Below are 18,851 nucleotides of genomic sequence, written 5' to 3'. Positions count from 1 at the left end.
TGATAATGTTCAAAATGATTTTTATTTTTAGATGTCTTGATTTCTGTAAATATATGAAACATTTCCCTTAAGTACAATATCAATATATAACAATCTAAAACGAAAAAAAAAAAAAAAAAAGATGCACATCAGACAAGGACCAAAATCTTTATAATGCCTGTCTATAAGCTTTTCATCAACATTCAGTTTCAAACTCTATGAATGCATAAGGCAAAGTGTATATCTATTTTTTAACGTTTTCATTATTTTAAAAACAGTACTGCCTTTCCTAGATTTTTTAATGATCCTGTAATTATTAAATATATTTTAAAAGTAAATATATTCCATAGTTTCTCAGATAAAATGAGGTCATAAAAGATGCATGTAAAAAATAATGATTAAAGAATTGCTGTTTAAAATAGTTTTAGATAAAGTATAGACTTATTCCAAAGCATTTTATGTCAACTGCCCACATACAGATCATTGATCTGTAGCTTCGGGCCTGAACTGCTGCATTAATATTGTTCCTGCAGACTGCAGTAGCTGTGTAGCACACTACAGGATGGCCAGCTAAACAAAAAATGAGAATATCTGGTGATTCAGCAGTTACGCAAAACTCCATTAAATCATCTTGGAGTAGCAATTATTTTAAGTGCCTAAAGCTGTTGGAACAGGGATATCTACTCAAGCACCTGTTTGATCTCTGTATATTGAAAAAGGATGAATGGAATATTAATAAAAGAGATCTCCTGTTGTGTTCCTAACCACATGTTCTTTCATCCACTGTATCGTGGAGATGAGACAACAGAACTTTGAGAAGTTCAATAGAACAGTAACCATAGACACAGATGAATAGGTGTCTCTTGAAGCAGTAACACAGTGATTGCTTCAGTTCAGATCCTGGTTGTAACAATGGTCACGTGTGTATATTATGAGGTGATCAGTAGCGGTATCCATAGGGGTCACTGAATCGAAAGGGTTTGATCTCATTGACAGTGCAGTGGAGGTCATGCATGCGTCTTGCTCTGCACTCTTCCAGCATGAGTCTGCGTGAGCGCTCTCGAGCTGCCTGCTGTTCTGCTCTTTTCTCTGTACGCTTTCGTTTCAGCCACCTGTTGTACAACAGAGCAAGAGGGAAATGCTTTCACATTGGTTTTAAATACAATTCTCCCTCTGTTTCCTGATTTGAGAAGAGCAATATATGGTGCTGCACTCACTGTCTGAAGGCCTTCTCACTCTCCTCTCGGCTGTGCAGGCAAAAGCCACTCTCTTTTTCCAGTCTCTTCATCTCCTCTATCTGCTTGTCTTTGAACTGCTGTTCCTGTTTTTTCTGGAGCCAATTTTTAAAGGCCTCTTCTGGATCACCACAGTCTCTCTGGCATAACGACAAATTATTTTTTTTTTATAAATAAATGCTGTTCTTTTGAACGTTCTATTAATGAAAGAATTTTGAAAATGTGCCACAGGTTTCCATGCACTATTTAGTGGCACAATGTTTTCATCACTGATAAAAATAAGAAATATTATTATTATAATAACAAGAAACATGTGACATTGAAGTCTGGAGTAATAGCTGGAAGCTGATCAAATAGCTGATCAAATAATAGAAGTATAAAACTATTATAATAAAAATATAAAATAATATTTTATAAAGGTAATTATTTTTATATATAAGGCCTTCATGTTTTATGCAGGAGGGGCCTTGCATCACAATCACTAGTTAAACGGCTCCCCCTGGTGAACATACCCTGAAGTTCAGCCTTTCCATTTCCTGGGCTTTCTGAACTCTCCTCTCATCCAGCAGCTGTTCTCTCTTCCTCATAAGCCATGATCGGAAGGCTATCTCATTCTCCTCTACCCCTCTTTTCCTCATCCCATTTTTTCCCCACAAAATAACCAAAAAAAAACAAAAACAAAGAAAAGAGGACAGAACAAAAACACGAAATTCCATCAGTTTTTATAATACATTACGATAGAAACTGCTATTAAAACCACATCGCACCTCTTTCTCTTGCCTCTCTCTCCGCTGCTGAAGTTTGGCCAGTAATTCTTTCTGCTGTGGTGAGAGAGTGAAAGTGGCATGTGAAGGAGCTCCATTTGCAGACTGGACCCTGCGCTTGTTGCCATGAACCCATGCTCCCCTTTGGGATGGTCTGGCAGAACTGGGTCTATTTCGGTGCTTCGGTGGAGGTTTGGGGATGTATAGAGTCTCAGTGCCAGGGGGGAAAGGTGAGCTAGAATTTTGCCTTGGTGAGGAGACAGGACTCTTGCCGAGATGGAGACCAGACTCACTTTGCCGTGAAGATGCTCGCTGAATGTCTGCAACTGGCAAGGGAGGAAGCAATCCTTGACTTTCCACCTCCTTTAGACTCACCAGATCAAACTTTCCATCTTTTTCAACCAAAACCCGTCCTTCCTTCGCTCCTGCATTATGTTCATCTTCATGCTCTCCAATCCTGCTCTCCTCTTTGGGAGAGATCTTCAGTCTCTGCATTTGTCCGGACACCTCTTGCTCTTCCTCTAAGTCCCTATAGGAGGCACCATTGCTCTCTTGAGCGTCAAACTCTTGTGCAGGCACCACCAGGTCAACCAGAGTGTCTTTAAACTGCAGCCGTCTGCGCCGGCCATGGTCTGGTGCATCCTGGTCCTGAAGTTGTTTGTTAGCCTCTTGAATCTTATCCAAAATATATTTCTTTTCTTCATCGAGGTCTTCATCGTTCTGTAAATGTGGAGAGGTTACAAGGTCGTCCCTGTCAGGATCTAATTCACCCTCTAATGGCTCCATGGGCGTTGGCCACCTTTCATCCGCTTCTTCATCAGCCATTTCAGCCTTGTGTTTGTGTACATCTTCTTCAAGCTCTTTGTCTATCTGAGCTTCAATCTCATCATCATCAGGATCCTTTGTTGGAGAAAATTAAAAACTGAAAGTGTTCAGTTTGAGAAAACCACAGTAAAAGGAGTATGGCATTGGGTGTGTTAAAGGTGTAGTTTACCCGAAAAAGAAGATTCTTTCATTTTATATATATATATATATATACATATATATATATTAGGGCTGTCAAAATGATTAATCACGATTATCACATCCAAAATAAAAGTTTTGTTTACATAATATATGTGTGTATACTGTGTATATTTATTATGTATATATAATACACACACATGCACTGTATATATTTAAGAAGAATATTTTATGTTTATATATTAAATATATTTATATATAATATAAAAATATAAGAATATAAATATATAAATGTATATACATGTAAATATTTTCTAAATATATAATTTATGTGTGTGTATTTATATATACATAATAAATATACCCTGTACACATAAATATATTATGTAAACAAAACTTTATTTTTGGATGTGATTAATCATGATTAATCATTTGACAGCCCTAATATATATATATATATAATATATATATATATATATTATATATATATATATATATATATATATATATATATATATATATATATAATATATATAGAATGTGGGTAATCAAACAGTTGCTGGTCCCCATTGACAAACATAGCATGGGGAATAAATACTATGGAAATCAATGGAGGCCAGAAACCCACATTCTTCAAAATATCTTCTTTTGTTTTCAGCAGAAGAAAGAAACTTATTGAGGTTTGGATCAATGACGGCAGAATTTTCATTTTTGGATGAACTATCCCTTTAAGGAGAGCATGTTTTCTAAAGGGTGAATCAGATACATAGAGAGTATGTGTTGAATAATGCAGTGCCATGAGACATAGTTCTCTGGGTGAGTGAAAGTGTGTATGGATCTGTGTCAGTGGGGTTGATTTCACACATACAGGTCCTGCGTCTGTGTAATGGAATACCACACACCAGAAGACTGTCTTAGAGATATGAACCTGTTTCTGCCATCATTGCACATTCACTCACTTACCTGTTCCTCACTCTTGCTCTCCTCACTGATAAGCCAGTCCAGGTCTTTCTCAAAGTCATCCTCATACTCATCTGGAGTGTTCTGGACTGCAGAATCACTCATTTTCTCTTCACTTTCTCCTAAGACACAGGAGCACATAGAAAAACATCTCCCTTCTGTTTCCAAACAAATGGAACCATTTTAATTTAAGCAAAAGTATTTAAGTAAAATTTTTGAATGTAAATGATTATAAATGTGTATAGTTATTTGAAATAACTATTCGGCCAATTATTAATAAATGTTAGATTTTATTGACCAATTTATTGATCATCCTTAATTCTCACTTTAATTTAGTTACATAAAAGCAATTACAATAATATAGGAGACATAAAGACATATCACATAAATGTAAAACACACTTGGTTGATTTGTTGGCATGAATGTAGCTAGGGTTATGTAATAAATAATGTCTAAATGCATTATGGCTTTACATTCAAACAGCTTGGAGCCTCATAAATTAGATGTCAGAGAGTTTCAGAAAAGCGAAACACAGGAGTGTAGACATGGAAACTGATCCATAATGAGCAGCAACTGATCCATAATGAGCAAAGGTTATTATAGTTAACTAAAACTAAAACCTTTAAAAAATGTGTTAATTAAAATATAACAACTTGATTTAACTTCATGTATTAAAAAGAACTAAAACTAAATAAAAACTAACTTAAAAATACAAAAACACGCATCTAAATGACTAAAATGAAAACACCAAATATAATAAAAACAAAAACTATTTCTTAGTATTTATAAAACTATAAAAGTATCTCAGTGATGCTAAAATAACACTGGTTTACAGTGACAATTAAAGTAACACTATTCTACATGGCTGTCCAATAAAAAAAACTCAGACTTCGGATTATTGCATATTTCATGTTGTATATGGCCATTCCACTGAATGCACTGCAATGCCTAAATAATTATAATGTGAAATAATATGTTATAAAATAACATTTTAACGAGCATTAAGGCTAATATTACAACACAAAACCTAGTGGTCTTGTCATTGCATGATATAGTTAAGCTATCGTCTGCTTTTAGAATTCAGTTGTATTACTTTCCCGCGCCTGAAAATGTATGCAGCTTACCTCAAAAACTTTAGTATGGTGTTGCCTCGCGTTAAGTGCAAAAATAATGAATGATAATTCATTAGCCGTCCTATTTATTCAAGAGATCTCTAGTCTCTACGCGCACCTGTACATTAGAGAGCAGGTCGCTCTAATCCTCTGCTGGCCTCAGCTTCAAAGTAGCATGTAACAGCTGTTGCCATAGAGACGCACAACACACGGCCTGTCGTGGCAGCGCGCGCATGCGCAGACTCTTTGTAAATGTAGAAGAGACTTCCAGCCAGATTTTATCTGTGATACAGTTAGTGGAAAAAACAATAAGATACAACAAAGAATACTTTGGTTTGTCTGGCAAAATCTTTAAGAAAAAAAATCATTAATACTACTACCAAAAATAATTTTATGAAATCAAAAAAATCCACTCAGAACCGATCACCGTATACATTATGTGCTTTGGTAATACTAGAATTACAACCATGCCTGTAACGTTTTGCTGACGCTGACACTTTCCTGGAATAAAAAAAATAATAAAAAAAAAACCTCTAGCAAAAAAAAAAAAAAAAAAAAAAAAAAAAACCCTAGCACAATGACACCAATTATTGTGCATTAATATTATTGTACTACTAATAATAATAATATTTAAAAGGTATTTATAACGTGACAGAGTGTGAATAATAACTTTAAGGTCCTGGCACTACGTTATTAAAATATTTTTTATCACGAATCAAGTATCACGAATAGCTCGTATTTTCACGTTTTTGGTAAATGTAGTCCCTCCAGGATTAAATAAAACACAGTTTATATAAGAAAAAACTCGATTTCCCATAATACACCTCGACTCGCATGTAAAAGTCACGACACGCCTCCGCGGGAAGAACTGTTGGGGAAGCTACGTGCAAAACTGCATATAGTTACTTTACACCCACTTATGATCCTCTGATCAACTGGCAGCTCGTGGACCGTTGTTGTCGCTCAGTAGACAAAATGACTTCTGTAGCTTTGTGCACAATAAACAGCTCAGCGAGATCAATAGCAAGATTGTGCCAAGTGTCCCGCTCTGCGCATGGTACAGCTGATTTCCACTCTTTCGTAGCCCGTTACTCTACCCTCCGTAAATGTGCCTTTCTTCCGGGAGGAAAATGGTCATTCATAAGAGCAGGAACGAGACAGATGTCTCAATCATCGCCGGGAAGGATCTCGCTCGGACGGTACGGTAAAGGTGTATTTCTGGCTGCTGGGGCAGCAGCTGTCACCGGGGTCCTGGCGGCAGGTGTAAGTCACTTTCAGCGGGCTGAGATGGCAACGAAGATATCCAAGGTTGAAGAAGAAGAGGGGAACATAAGGGAGAGATGCAAGTCGTTCATGTCTGTACCAGTCACTGACATCAAGGTCTTAGAGCAGAGGAAAGACGCGATGTCTACGAGAATGGAGATGCTCATCATGGAAACACAGGCTGAATTCTGTAGAGCCCTTGAGGAGGTGGATGGAGGCTCGTTCAGGGTGGACAGATGGAGTAGGAAGGAAGGTTAGCTCATTTCTGCTGACTTACTTCACTCACTAATATAACGTTGAACTTATTTGTATTGATTTATAATTATTTTCTCTATGTGTGCTTCATTTAGAAAACATTTTCAGTGATGCTATGAATAAACCATTACATTTATATTTACGATAACATGACTAGTGGCACACAATGCTTAAGTAGAGCAAACATGATGGTCCAAAGTCCTAATTTATGTTTGTGTCTACAGGTAAATGGGAGCCCATTTCCACCACATAAGTGAGAAACAAAAAAAATATATATATATATATATATATATATATATATATATATATATATATATATATATATATATAATATGTTTTGGTAAAAAAAACATTAAAGTTGACAAGTAGACATTTTGGTGAATTTATAACTTTTTATAACATATCTTTGACTTTATATCTAATAATTTCGACTTAATATCATAATTTTGACTTTCTGACAAATTTCAGTATCACTCCATCTAATAATGTTGACTCTGTCAATATGATTTTTTGTTGTAATTTCTACTTTTTATCTCATCATTTAGACATTTTATGTCTGTTATCATTGTTTATGTCTTAATTTTAAAAGTTTGTCATAATTTCTATTTTTTTTATTTCTTAATTATGCCATATAAGTTGTCTCAGATGACGCACTATGCATCTATACAATGCCCTATATACTATACCATCTCTCTATAAATGGTAGGTCATTTTATCATCCAATATCAAAATCAGAAATGAAAAAAAAAAAAAACCTTTCCAAATTTTCCTTTTAAAACCATAATGTAATTGGTTAAGCGTCAGACTTATTTCAAAACATTTCATTTTGACATAATTGACTTAATTGAATATTCGTAATCCTAAAGCATCTTAGGTTTATATTGTTGCATTCTAATTATTATTAAGTTATTATTGTGACAAAGAGGTGTGCTTTATATATTATAACAATCTACTATATAAAGCAAATGTTTCATAACAAAGAAACGAAATGGGAGAGTCTCTTATGTAGATTAAAGTGGGAAGAATTGTAACGAAACCAATTGCGTGTTTCTCTTGTGTCTAATAAAGGTGGTGGTGGCATCAGCTGTGTGATGCAAGATGGGAAGGTTTTTGAGAAAGCGGGTGTGAACGTGTCCGTGGTGTTTGGGAACCTCACTGAAGAGGCCGCCAGGCAAATGCGCAGCCGTGGAAAAGTCCTGAAAGGGAAAGATGGTGAGAGACTGACTTTCTATTTCGAGGTGAATGCAGAGTGTGACTGAAACCAGTTCCTTAAAACTTCTAGTTCTTATTAATTTTGGAATTAGTCAGTGGTCTTAAGGCGTTTACTGTGAAGATTTGTCATGCCTCATGGAGTTGAGGGGGATTGAGAGGACGTGACTTGATGCTTAATTTATTGTTTTCGCCGGTTAGCACTATCTCTGTGTTCCAGGGAAGCTGCCGTTCTGTGCCATGGGCGTGAGTTCAGTCATACACCCGAAAAACCCCCACATTCCCACAGTGCACTTCAACTACAGATACTTTGAGATTGAGGAAGCAGACGGTGAGTGTTCTTGCCAAGTCAGTCGAGGCTGTGAGTAGAGAGATGTTGTTATCTGGGACCACCACCCATGTTCTCTATCCATCTCCCTCCTCGTCACAGGCACAAAGCAGTGGTGGTTTGGTGGAGGAACGGATCTCACTCCTGTTTATATTGATTTGGAAGATGCCGCCCATTTCCACAAGACTCTGAAGGAAGCATGTGACAAGCACCATCCTAAGTATTACCCAGACTTCAAAAAGTGGTAGGAATCTCATTCTAGTGTGAATGGGGTGTGTTACAGCTGTTATGGGTGTGTGGTGCACGAGCGTTTTATCTTCTGGGCGGATTTGAACTGTTCAGCAATGATAAGATTTCCCATTATTTGCTGCAGCTATTGTTTTGTTTTCTTATGAGTCAACACTTTTGTTTTAAGACATCCCTTTAATTTTCTTTTCAGTTTAGAATGAATGAGACTAAATAAAAATAAATAGTTGTTTTCCTTAAATATTAGATTAGCACCAGTATTTTCTTTTTCTCTCAAGTGTGACAATTACTTCTACGTCCGTCACCGAGGGGAGACGAGAGGCATTGGTGGGATCTTTTTTGATGATTTGGATTCCCCCAATCAGGAGGAGGTCTTTCATTTTGTGAAGAGCTGCGCTAAAACTGTGGTGCCTTGTTACCTGCCCATTGTAAACAAACATCTAAACGACTCCTTTACCCCTGAGGAGAAGGACTGGCAGCAAGTCAGGAGAGGCAGGTTGGTTAAAGAGGGAGTCCATACTGATGTAGAATGATATATATATTTAAAAAACAATACCATTTCAAAGTTTAGATTGAGTAGTATTTGTTTTGAGAAATGAATACTTTTATTCAGCAAAGATGCATCAAAAGTTGCCATCAAAAAAAAGTTATATTTCAAATAAATGAAACAAATGCTGTTTTTTTTCTTCAACTTTCTATTAATCAACAAATCCTTAAAAAAGTTGCATGGTTTCCACAAAAATACTGAGCAGCACAACAGTTTTCAATATAATTAGAAATGTTTCTTGAGCATCAAATCAGCTTATTACAATGATTTCTGAAGGATCATATGACACTGAAGACTGGAGTAATAGATATGAAAATGCAGGTTTGCAATTATAGGGGTCAATTATATTTTGAAATATATTAAATAAAAACAAAATTCAAATTGTAATATTTCACAACTGTACTGTTTTATTGCGTTTTGATCAAATAAATGCAGCCTTGGTGAACATAAGACATTGCTTACAAAAAAATATTATAAAAAGCACCAAACTTTGGAACAGTAATCATCATTAACAGAACGAATTCAGATGGACTTAAGTCTAGTTAAATTTCTAAAATAACTCAATAATATTCAATAGTCATCATTTTCTATATTTTATATATAGCAAAGTTATTACTACATTTGTAATTGCTTTTTGAGTTTAATTTGATGTTTGTCGTATATGTCTGTAATATATAAGTGTTCAGCAGCTAACCAAACTCTGTTTGTGTCTCTTAGATATGTGGAATTTAATTTAGTGTATGACAGAGGGGTGAAATTCGGCCTGGCCACACCTGGGTCTCGCATCGAGAGCATCCTGATGTCCCTACCACTTACTGCTAGGTAAAGGACTTTGTATTTAGCAAACATTGTCATGTTAGCTACTCCCTGTTACCATGGATCATCCTTTTTAGCTTTTATCATAACATTTTGTGAACTTTTTTTACTTATATAATTTAATTTTTTTTTTTTTTACGTTTCCCCTGAGCTCCACTTATAACACAAGTAAAAGTTTTTCCACACCAAAAAGATTTTCACAAATATGAGCACATATGATGACCTCAAACAATAAAGGAAAATGGGATTCCTCATGATATGACCCTTTTAATAACTCACAGTAATGTTTTGCAGTAAACTTCTTCCTTTAGAGTCTGATTTAAACTGTCTTTATTATATTCATCTATTGTTTAATATTACTAACTCACCCACCATAAATGTTTCATTTCAGGTGGGAGTACATGCACGAGCCCACAAAAGGCACTAAGGAAGCCGAGATGCTGGAGGTCTTACGGAACCCTAAAGAATGGATCTGATTGAGAGGAAGACCAGTTTAACTAGTCGTCAGTATTGGCATTATTGGATGGGAATTGTGAAAATGGTGGGTGGGTTTTTCTCTGGATTAGCTCAGTGATACCAAACCTATCAGCAACTTCAATAAGTACAACATTCACTAAAACAGAAAATCAGCTTGTCAGACAGGACACATTCTCATCTTTTGACTCATTGATTGTTTTTATTGACTGACTGCAGCACTGCACAATTACTGCCATTGGCTGTGTGGATTCACTGGAGATGCAGTGTTTACTCCCGTGACTGTGTTACTTAGTTACAGCTTTGTTTCTGCTTGCACTGCTTTAATCATGACTACTGGTGTATTTGAAACCTGTAATGGCTTTGGTATGCTGTTTTTGAATGGATGTGTTAATCTCGTATGTCTAAAGGGTCAGGTTTACCGTGTGCTGGTGCCATTATTGCTTTTCTTACCCTGTTAATTTTTTTGTGCCTCACTTCAAGGTTGTTTTGTGTCCTGTCATGTGCTAACATATCTTTATACTTGTACTTCTTTTTTTTTTTTCAAATATTAAAATAGGAATCAGAATTAGGAGAATTCTCAGGATATTATAATGTTGAAATTCTGTGTATTACGAAACAAAATAAAGTTTTTATATGTGGTTTAATCTGGTGTACTGGTAAATCTGGTCAATAAAGTGGTATAGGTGTTCATAAACCTTAAAAAAAAACATTCTGTTCTGAGACGCTATTAATAACCTTTCCTGATATAAAAACTGAATGGTTTGTGTTCAAGTTTATATTAGGCATGGTTAATAATATCCATCTGATGTCTTCAAGGCAACAGAACAAACTTTGTGTCCATTGCTTGGGCAAGTCACTTTAGCATGTGAATCTGCTAACGAAGTTATGACAGAACTACCTCTGTGTGCTTGTTTGCATGGAGCCAAAGTAATTCAGGTAGTAAATGTTGAAATTACACTGAATTTTAAAGCAAGTACATCAAATTTTAGTTTGTAACTTGTTGGGATTTCTTCAATTTAAAAGGGAATACTGTAAGACTTAGTATATTTTATATATATAATTATAACACAAATTAAAAATATCACACAAAAACTATACATGTCAAACAAATATATATATAAAGATATTTGTAATATGGTCATAATATCATAATATTATAACACAACGTAATAATATTGCTTTAGTATTAGACTTGTCATACAAAAACGGTGTATGGCAAATTATGATCAACTTTATTCATACACTACCATTCAAATGTTTGTTAGATTTGTCAGATATTTTGTTTTTAAAAGTCTCTCATGCTACCAATAATGATGTGAATTATTACAATTAAAAAAAAAAATGTTTTCATATATTTGAAAAAAAAAAAAAAAAAAAAACTGCATTCCTGTGACAGCAAAGCTGAATTTTTAGCAGCCATTACTAACATTAATCATTCTAAGATAATGATTTGTTACTCAGTAAATTCTCTGTATTATCAATGTTGAGAAAAGTTGTGCTGCTTAATATTTTTGTGGAAACCATTATACATTTATTTTTTTTAAGATTCTTTGAATAATAGAAGGAAACAGTTTTTAAGTCTTCCTAGTTACTTTTGATCAATTCTCTGTCTTGGTTGAATAAATTAAGTGTATAAGAACAAAGAGGAGTGAGGGCCAAAAAAACTTTTATTACAAATAAAAGTCAAGCTCAATCATTACAAAAAATTAAATTTGTTCTTAATACATTTATATATACACATTATGTATCTCTGAGTAAGGCTTAAGCAATAAACACCACCACAATCACTCTGAACTACCACAGAAATATCAGCCTGCACATGTACAGCAACATCAGTCAAAGTCTGCCAAACATCATCAGACTGCATTTCAAATGACGGTAGTATTATTTCACATTACCTTTAAAAACACAAACAATTATAGGCAAAGTGAGACTGTTTTGATTTTCACAAAGCTTTCTTGAGTTAGTGCTGGTGATGGGTTTTCTTGCATATTTATGTCAGCTGAGCATGTTGTTGATTAACTGAGAATATAAACTGTAGAAAGCCAAGAAGATAAACCAAACAGCATTTGCCATATTTTCTCTAGTAATTTATCACATCTTACACATCAATTAATATTCCTTTACACATCAATTAATATTTCTTTACAAAGTGCATTCACTCAAAGCTACTGAATAAGTACAAATGCGTTGAGTTTTCCATTATGTTCTCTTTCCTTCTCTCTCTCTCTCACACACACACCTGATATTTAATACTGAATATTTCCTTGAGATTTTCCTTCTAATTTTTTTTAGGGGACTAGGACAGCTTGTTTCCATAATTGGATCCTAATCTGAAATTCTCTTGCTTTTTGTTTAGTGTAGCTGGGCCTGAAAACTAGACTCTGAGTCAGAAACCAGGAATAAATGGTATGAGGTAAACGGTGTCCGCTTGCTGTTAAACACACAGACAAGCCCAACCTGATAGTTAGTGTCAAATATCCAAAATAGTTTTTTAACAGTCTGAAGAGACATTTCAAGAGGAACAATCAGTAACACTTTACCTGAAGTGCATATATATGTTAAAATCCACTGTATGATCTCATGAATAACTGTAACCACAATACTTACCTATTCATTGTTACACTTTTCGAAAATATTATGCATTAAAACATGATAAACAACCAATTTTAAATGTAACAAGGAATCTGCAAATATTTAAAAGCATTTTAACTTTGGTTACAATTATTTATAAAAATACAGAATGCTTTACGATCTACATTATGAATACCTTTATAATATAATAAAAGGTGTCAGGTTAAAGTGGTAGTAAAATGTCATTTGTCGTGGGAGGAGAGTTATGCTTTGTAGCACACTGTATTTATAGTGTACACTAACACTTGCATTGTAAATGCAAACATGCCTCAATTCTGACCTAAAACCACAGTGTGAAAGCAAAAGGGTTGAATCGAACTACTATTTCAAACAATCAAACCATGTGTAAAAACAGCCTTCAACACATTCAAAATACACCAGAATTCAGTTAAAAACAACCAGCATAGTAAAGGTAGTCATAATTGTTATTTTTCAACATTCTCTAAGAGGTTAGAGAAACAAAACAAAAGTTATTTACCTGAAAACAAATCTAAAAGGGAGTCTGCACACAGCTCAACTCAGCTGCACACAAAAAGCATGCTTCTTGCTCCTTATTAATTACCTCCACAATGGACAATTCATCTTGCTTGTCCTAGAATTCCCAGCTTGGGATGCGTAATATGCCCGTTTAATCCTTGGCCACAATAAGAATAAATTTCACAAGGCTGTGACCATTTAAATTGCTCCAAAGCTATGGAGAGAAAATAAAGCACTGTTGCGTAGATCATTTAGTCTACCATGTTTTGCCATTGAACTCATTGTGGCTCGACTGAAATGGCAAACCTTAAACCACACTTACACGATACAACAGTTCAAGGAATAGTTCACCCAAAAATGAAAATTTGCTGAAAATGTCTTGGTGACTTAGTGAAAATGACTTAGTGCCCACTTAGTCTGATTCAACATTAACAACCACGATGCTACATAAAATCAGGATTGAATTTGTTTGGTCAATGTTATCAGCAATGTATTATAAGCAAATTCACACTGCTGACAGGTTATCCATTTAGCTGGCATGCTAACCAAATGTGTTTAACACCTCAACTAGTGAGAAAAAAAAAAAATCAACCCAATATCAATATTTCATTGAGGCTGTGAGTCCAGTGCATTGTGACATCTATGCAATTCTATAGATATAACCTCAGTTACATGGCTATTGATAAAGGTTACAATGAACCTTGAAGTACAGAATGTCAGTAAACATTACAATTTACAACTTCCTGAAAATATTGTGCATTTTTTCCTCTGAAACTGATTATTTACAATTATATGTTTTAGTTTTAGTATGTTTGGCCACAACTGACCAAATATTCAGTTCATTTCTAAGAATTTCTCACTCATAGGACTTACTAACTTGGAAGAATGGCTAATGACATTACAGTAACTTGTCCCTGGATTTGGGCTAAGATTAGGATTCATGCTGTTATGAGTTATGCGAACATCTCTGAAATCAAACCAATTCAATGTTTAACAACAACAACATAACATAAGAATAATGTTATTGCATTAGTTGTTTTCTTTTCACATTAAGTAAAGAAGTTTAGCTGTTTTGCTAGTGCTGGAGTTGAAAAGCCTGTCACTGTAGTAGTGAAGTTGTAAAAAAATATTTCTAGTACTTAAAAATAAACGGCCAAAGCATGTTCACACCCCGCAAAAACATCAGCTATAAAAGAGAAGAGAGACACAGCGAGTAACGAATGACAGGGTTTACAGTATTGGTATCAAAATGCATCCCTACATGAGGCTGGATAACATGCCTGGAAGATCCGTCACTTTCCCTGGGAGAGGATAACCGTGTTACCGTGGTTACTGATGATGTCTTCATATTGTGGTGGAGGCTCTGCTTCAATCTGTATATCTGTATGGGCCACAGCTTCCTCGTATGAAGGGGGTGGGTCACCCCGACTGCCCCGCCCAGGTGTGAGGTCAGCGCCTGGGTAGGCGGGGCTACTGTGGGCACTGATCTCTGAGTGAGGACTGATGTCAGGATGGTAGTCCCGACCCCACTGGTCCATTGACACCACTGACAGGGTTGTGTCTCTTTGTGGGCGCCCAATGGCAGGACTCTGCTGGGATCTCTTGCGTGAGTGGCATCTCCAAACTGTGATGGAAACTGCAGCAATGAGCAGCAAAACCAACAGCAGGGGTAAGATCAGGTACAGGGAATGAACACCACCGGCAATGGACTCCAGTCCTCCAGGCCTGGGGCTACTTTCACGCTGGTACTCCTCCCAGAATCGCCTCTGTAAGGGTGAAAAAAAACCCCATTAGATAAGGACATTGTCTGCATAAATGTAAATAATAAGCACAACAAACTCGTTTGTATTGAAAACAAAAACCACACCCTCTTCAATGTCATCAAGACTGATAACCAAGACTTGCATTTGCATTGCACTTGCATTGCACACCAACACAAAGCAATGACTGTGCACCACAGAACTGACCTGAAAATGCCTTTTGAACTAAAATTCAGTTCCTGAATTTGAATTAAAATAGCAAACATTATGTAGAATTGCATTTCAAAACATTTCAGAATGTAGGAAGTATAAATAAATGAATTAAATTAAAGAAATTATGGTTTTTCTATTTAAATTAACATTTGTGGACGAGGGTGGAAGAACACTTCACTGTCCAGAATGTATTACAATTGTTACAATTTAGTAAATTCTTCTTCCAATTCAAATTTTAATTCAACTTCCAATTCATGATTCAAAAGGAAGCCTGAAAGCCTGAGGCTGAAAGGCTCTGTAAGGTTTTACACCAAAATAAAATATTGACCATTTAACGTATAAAAAAATAAGCAAATAAAGATTTCAAATTCTTGATTTTCTTTATTTCATTTAATATTTTTATTTAGTATAAATAATAATCATCACATCTTAATAAATTTTTCTTTATTGTGAATTATTTTTAATAATCATCACCATAAATTCTTGATTTTCTTGAGTGCATTTCAAACAAGCACATCAAACCTTAATCACAATCATTAATTATATTTTCCCCCCTACCCTGTACAAAAAAAGTAAACACACAAAACAACACAACTAAAACAACACTCAACTATAGTAAAACAAAATAAAACAACAAAAACACACACAAACAACCTCCATAAACATTTAGTCAAAATTTTCTTTATTAAATAACAACAAACAAACACAACAATTGAGTGCATATCTACAAACAAGCACATCAAACCTGTAGTGATTTTTTTTTTTTTTAAATCACAATCATCAGAGAGAACGAAAAACAAACAAAAAACTAAATATATATAAACACAAATAAACCACCAAAAGCACACAACTCAAACATCCTTCATATAACAAAAATAAAACGTGACAGCATAAAACAGGCAATATTGGAATGAAAAAAATTGCATACACTGTATAAACAGTGTAAACGCCCAAAAGCACAGAACTCAAACATCCTTCATCTGAATGATGCAGATGCAAATGTGACTAATGCACATAATCTCTTCTGGAACCATCCTGGCGGACTCCCCTTGTTTTGGCCGTGAACCCTTGTTCTAACTGACTCGATCACCCCAGTGAGCCTATTTTGGTCTTTCACTTCCTGCCTACACAAAACCCCACTATATGAAATCACACAGAGTAAAATTCATTTAAAGTAAATTCAAAAACAATTACAACCAATCTACTCCAAACTCACAGTTTTTTGCAAAGATCATAGTATGCAGTTTTCTGTCTCCAGAATCACACCAAAGATTCCTGACTTGATTTTTAGTTGTTTGTCCGTCATTCATCAAAAACTGCCAAATCTAACTGGCTTCTTCACATCCTGCAATAACTTTGGCAAGAGAATTTCCTCTCTGCATCATCTCGCTGGATGTTCCCTTAGTGGGAGCATATACAGGCTAAACAAAGAGCTCCTCCAAGAATATAAAGTTTATCCCAGAAAGCGCCGACCCAGTTTTTTGCTCTCGGGAGCCTCCGCAGCACAGAGTGCGCGGCATCTGCTGGCAGGAATACTGGCAGAGATACAAACAATAAGCATACAGCACAGAAGAAATAAAACAGAAATGCCGGTTTCTCCCAGGCACAGGGAAGCTTTTGAAAGAGTAGCCTACTGTTCCTCAGCATTGAGAGTGGGAGAAATAAAACACTTCAAAAATAGACATAGTATCTTTGTGATGCATAAACATCTCATCAGCAATGAAACAAATATTAGAAACAAAAAAAACAACCCCTGTTGACAGATGCTATATTGTGATGCATAATTATCTGATTAGGCATGGATCAAATATTAGAAGCACTATTTATGACCCCTGTTGACAATCTGTGACTAATACTAATGGGAAATTGCTGACAGAAAGATGCATCACCTTTACGTGACATCCATGAGATCATAAGCTGCCTCAGCATACACACCCACTACATATCTTGGCAACATTAAGAAACACAAAACAGCATCCTTGAAAATATGACACAGTGGCAGAAATAAAGACTATTAGAAGACTCACCGTCTCCCATGATTCCTGCAGCTTTTCAAAAAGGGAAACTGGACCTTGGGAACGACAGAACAGACGACCAGATTTAATCAACGACCACCCATTTACAGTATATCACTTGTGCTCAAGCATTTTCACTTTCTCAAAACAACAGCAATATCCTCGATGGAATTCGGCATAAGGCACTACAGAGCGGTGTCCTTATGATAAATCACAATAAACAGCACAAATCTGTCCAAAAACATAAATCATTTTGTATGGTTCAAGGACTGTTAGCTTCACGTACTAACGTTAGCATGTACAGGACACAGTCAACCATTGTCAGCACACGAATAAAAACACGTAACGTATGTTTTTGACGAGTACAAAAGCTGCCGCCTCAAAACGTTTAAAAAAAAAAAACATGATTAACGTTAGTCATTCTAAAGTGTTCGTTAATTCAATCCCCATAGCTACGTGATGACTATAGACTGAAGCTTGTCGATGCGGTTTTATATATAAAAACGGCACAAATTAAAATAACCATCGACGCGCCCGAAGCTATATGTTTTGTATATAATAATTAGAAAAAGCTACGACTTTAAATAAGATGAATAAAATAAACAAAAACTGTTTACCCGTTCCACCCAAACGCGTACGCCGTCCCAATGTCCTGATTTGGCGCATGCGCAGTCAGGAGTCAGAATTGACTGGATGGGAACGCTGACGCGGGTCTCGGGGTTTGGGGTGTAATTACAGAACGCGAATCAGGCTTTTGTAAAAACCTCTTTTTTTTTCTTTCTTTTTTTTTTTTTTTTTTTTTTTTTTTTGTAGATATATGAGACGGGAAGGAATTTGTAATGTTTATATCGGCTTTTATATAATAATTGCTTGCCAGAAAACGCAGTGATGAACAGTTTTTTTCCGCCGGTCATGTAGCCTACAAGGTCTTAACTGTTGCTTTTTATCTAATCGTTTTTATACACTAGGCTATTTTTTCCATAATTTCAATTTAATTTAAAATTTAGTGCGCTTCAAGAGTAAGCTACATTTGTAGGCTAATAAAACTCTAGCATATCTACGTAATGGATTTTTTATCTTGTAAAGAAAAAAAAAAGGACAAATAAACAAGTAGCCTAACCAAAAAGCAATGAATAAAATGAAATATATAATAAATAATAACAGGCATACAGTAATAAAGTAATTAAATGTAAACAAAAGTTATTTAGATAAACAAAATATGAAGTATGTGTTATAAGTTTAGTGATGTACAGACTCATTTACTGTCCCTGATATTGTGGTGGACAGACACTTGTACTGCTATCAAGGTAATCTTGCTCTGACATGTATTAATCAACAGGGATTCATTAAATCAATGTGTGTCTTGTTGCACTATCTTGAATAATGTCTTATTGGGGGCTATCATTTTCTTCTCTCTCTGATTAGAATCGGCAATTGATGAGTTGCTAGAAAGCACATTTGGCCTATATGTCTTAAAACACACTTTAATATTCTGTACATAAAGGTAAGATATACCCAGGACAGAGCTATCTGTATTCACTGACGCAGAGGGGAAAGCTGGTAAATGTAGCTATATAACTGAGGCAAGTTTGATTTTT

General features: G+C 35.4%; 3 protein-coding genes and 1 long non-coding RNA gene across 4 annotated transcripts; 1 reads left to right on the top strand and 3 right to left on the bottom strand.

The window, feature by feature from the left end:
- Positions 1-133: 133 nt before the first annotated feature.
- On the bottom strand, positions 134-5,350 carry ccdc181 (coiled-coil domain containing 181). Its single transcript, XM_042728964.1, has 6 exons — positions 5,026-5,350; positions 3,905-4,023; positions 1,981-2,878; positions 1,727-1,857; positions 1,197-1,354; positions 134-1,091 (listed from the first exon to the last, which is right to left on the bottom strand). The coding sequence occupies exons 2-6, from the start codon at positions 4,004-4,006 to the stop codon at positions 920-922; spliced, it is 1,461 nt and encodes a 486-aa protein (XP_042584898.1). The 5' UTR covers positions 4,007-4,023; positions 5,026-5,350; the 3' UTR covers positions 134-919.
- Positions 5,351-5,838: 488 nt separating this feature from the next.
- cpox (coproporphyrinogen oxidase) lies at positions 5,839-10,798 on the top strand. The gene is made up of 7 exons (XM_042728935.1): positions 5,839-6,529; positions 7,600-7,743; positions 7,961-8,071; positions 8,171-8,312; positions 8,592-8,810; positions 9,579-9,683; positions 10,069-10,798. The coding sequence occupies exons 1-7, from the start codon at positions 5,989-5,991 to the stop codon at positions 10,151-10,153; spliced, it is 1,347 nt and encodes a 448-aa protein (XP_042584869.1). The 5' UTR covers positions 5,839-5,988; the 3' UTR covers positions 10,154-10,798.
- A 1,005-nt stretch (positions 10,799-11,803) lies between these two features.
- prrg1 (proline rich Gla (G-carboxyglutamic acid) 1) lies at positions 11,804-15,055 on the bottom strand (the record flags this gene model as incomplete). Its single annotated transcript, XM_042730413.1, has 1 exon — positions 11,804-15,055. A coding segment is annotated over one exon (498 nt), but the record flags the coding sequence as incomplete, so codon positions are not given.
- A 1,654-nt stretch (positions 15,056-16,709) lies between these two features.
- Positions 16,710-17,971, bottom strand: LOC122138126. The gene is made up of 3 exons (XR_006155329.1): positions 17,871-17,971; positions 17,266-17,309; positions 16,710-16,773 (listed from the first exon to the last, which is right to left on the bottom strand). It is a non-coding gene; the product is annotated as an uncharacterized LOC122138126 (long non-coding RNA).
- Between the last annotated feature and the right edge of the window lie 880 nt (positions 17,972-18,851).

The sequence above is a fragment of the Cyprinus carpio genome, chromosome B8, assembly GCF_018340385.1.
Source record: "Cyprinus carpio isolate SPL01 chromosome B8, ASM1834038v1, whole genome shotgun sequence".
Classification (NCBI taxonomy): domain Eukaryota; kingdom Metazoa; phylum Chordata; class Actinopteri; order Cypriniformes; family Cyprinidae; genus Cyprinus; species Cyprinus carpio.
This window is presented reverse-complemented; position numbering and strand designations above follow the sequence as displayed.